Source organism: Alexandromys fortis, unplaced genomic scaffold, assembly GCF_014885135.2.
Source record: "Alexandromys fortis isolate MF-2015 unplaced genomic scaffold, M_Fortis_MF-2015_v1.1 scaffold_5410, whole genome shotgun sequence".
NCBI lineage: Eukaryota > Metazoa > Chordata > Mammalia > Rodentia > Cricetidae > Alexandromys > Alexandromys fortis.
The window spans coordinates 1-1,942 of record NW_026073270.1 but is presented as its reverse complement, the minus strand read 5'-3'; the positions used below and the strand labels follow the sequence as shown (position 1 = coordinate 1,942).

The window sequence follows — 1,942 nt, the reverse complement described above, 5'->3', positions numbered from 1 at the left end:
GGTGACTTCTTGGCATTAACCATTTGATCTTGTCATGGTCAGTAGCTGTGAATGAGTTGAATTTGAACTATATTTTTGAATATGTCTCTCTAAGGCGAACTTTGGCATCTTCAGTCACTGTGTCAAGAAAAAGAAATTCTAAGTAAAAGGTTTTTCTAAAGTAAAGACCTGAAGCAAGGGGCCCACCACGAATTGAGGCAAATATCTTCAAACATTTCAAAAGCATTTCTTCTAATGTTTCTTTATTCTTAGTTTCTAACAAAAAAGGTGATTTAATGATTTTTTTCAATTGTTCGACAGGCACTTGAGAATCCTTAGCAATGGCTTCCAGGGAGGCATCATCCACTCCAAAGAGGACTCGGTAGTGGTTTAACTTCACCTTTAGTTTCTTCACATCATTTGTGAGGATGCCCACTACAGGAACAGTAGCCAGAAGTCCAGCCTTGAAGGCTTCCAACCAGATATGCTGCTGCATAGACTTGTGCTTTCTGTCAATGACTGCCTCGGTAATATTAGGCAAGGAAAGCATAAAATTGTGGCGCTTTTGATTAGAAAGATCCTTTATCAGAGTGTCCATCAGAACTGGAAAATCATAGTCAGATAAATGTTTGTTAGAAATCAGGAAAATCTGTGGTACATCCATGTTATTCTGAGTGAAGGTGTTCAGACAGTAGCTTCTGATCTGCTTCAGGGTCTTTTCTCTTTCAAAGGTGCGTGGTTTGGATTCCTTTTCATTTTGTAAATCTATGTCGACCTTGGTTCTTACAAAGTAGTAATTCTTTTTCATGAATCTGATTGCTTTGGCAAGGTCTAGTTCATGTTTTGTAAAACGTAAGGCTGAAACAATAACGAAGAAATCATACTCTTGGAAGTTTACTTTCTCCAGATAATCTTTTGGTGGAAAGTTCTTAGTTCCAATGCCAGGCAGGTCCCAAAAAGTCAAAGTTTTAATTTTGGGGTGTTTATATGGAGTTCTCATCATGGTTGTCTCGGTTACCCCTTCTTCAGCTGCACCTTGGTCTTCAGGTCCCACCCCCCTCAGGGCATTGATGAAGCTGGACTTCCCTGCTCCAGACTCTCCAGTCACAGCAATGTTTATTGGGATGCTATCAATATTTTTTAAAGCATCATTGATTACAGAGTTTACTCCTTGAATGTTTCCATTTTTCAGATGTAATTCTATTAAATGGATAGTCTCCTGAGAAATGATTTTGTTTTCTGTCTTAATCTTCTTAAAATATTTAGTGAAGCTGGACACCAAATCTCCGTTGTCCTCATTCTTAGATGCATCAGAGAATAACTGCCCCATGTTTGTGATTAAAAAGCAGTCCCTGAAAGAAGAAAAGGAGAGAAAGCTGCAAAAGATCAAAGATGCCTTTGTCCTTAGCACTATGTTTCTTCTCTGTGCTGAAGCCTTAGTTATGTTCTGATATTGACTAGTTCCCATACATTTTGCAGTGATTTTTATTATCAACAAGATAAAACCTATATTCCTATTGGAGTAGAAAATCTCATCTGAAAAATTTCTCCCATCAGATTGTACTTGGGGCATGCCCATGAAACGTTTTCTTGATTTAGGATTGATGTGGGAGATCCCAGCCTAGTCTGAATGGTCTATCCTTGGGCTGGTGGCTTTTGGTAATATAAGAAAGCGGTGTCAGACTATGGGGAGCCAGTCAGTAAACAGCATTCTCTCATCATTCTTGCTTCTATTCCTGTAGAGTTTCTACCGTGACTTCCCTCAGCAATGGACTGTAATCAGAATGGGTAAACCATCCCAAATAATTTCTTTTTCAAAATCCTTCTGATCATGGTGTGTATAAAACCAGTAGGAAGGAAATTAAAACAAATTTCTTCTAGTTTTCAATTAAACCCTTTATTATGGAAAAATGAAAACTTAAGTAAAGTAAGGAAAAATTAGATAAAAAACAGCATGGGTCCT

The 1,942-nt window shown here is 38.0% G+C and overlaps 1 protein-coding gene across 1 annotated transcript; it reads right to left on the bottom strand.

The window, feature by feature from the left end:
• Positions 1-67: 67 nt before the first annotated feature.
• On the bottom strand, positions 68-1,642 carry LOC126496485 (interferon-inducible GTPase 1-like). The gene has a single exon (XM_050133980.1). It carries the CDS (start codon positions 1,556-1,558, stop codon positions 68-70), a length of 1,491 nt encoding a protein of 496 aa, XP_049989937.1. The 5' UTR covers positions 1,559-1,642.
• Between the last annotated feature and the right edge of the window lie 300 nt (positions 1,643-1,942).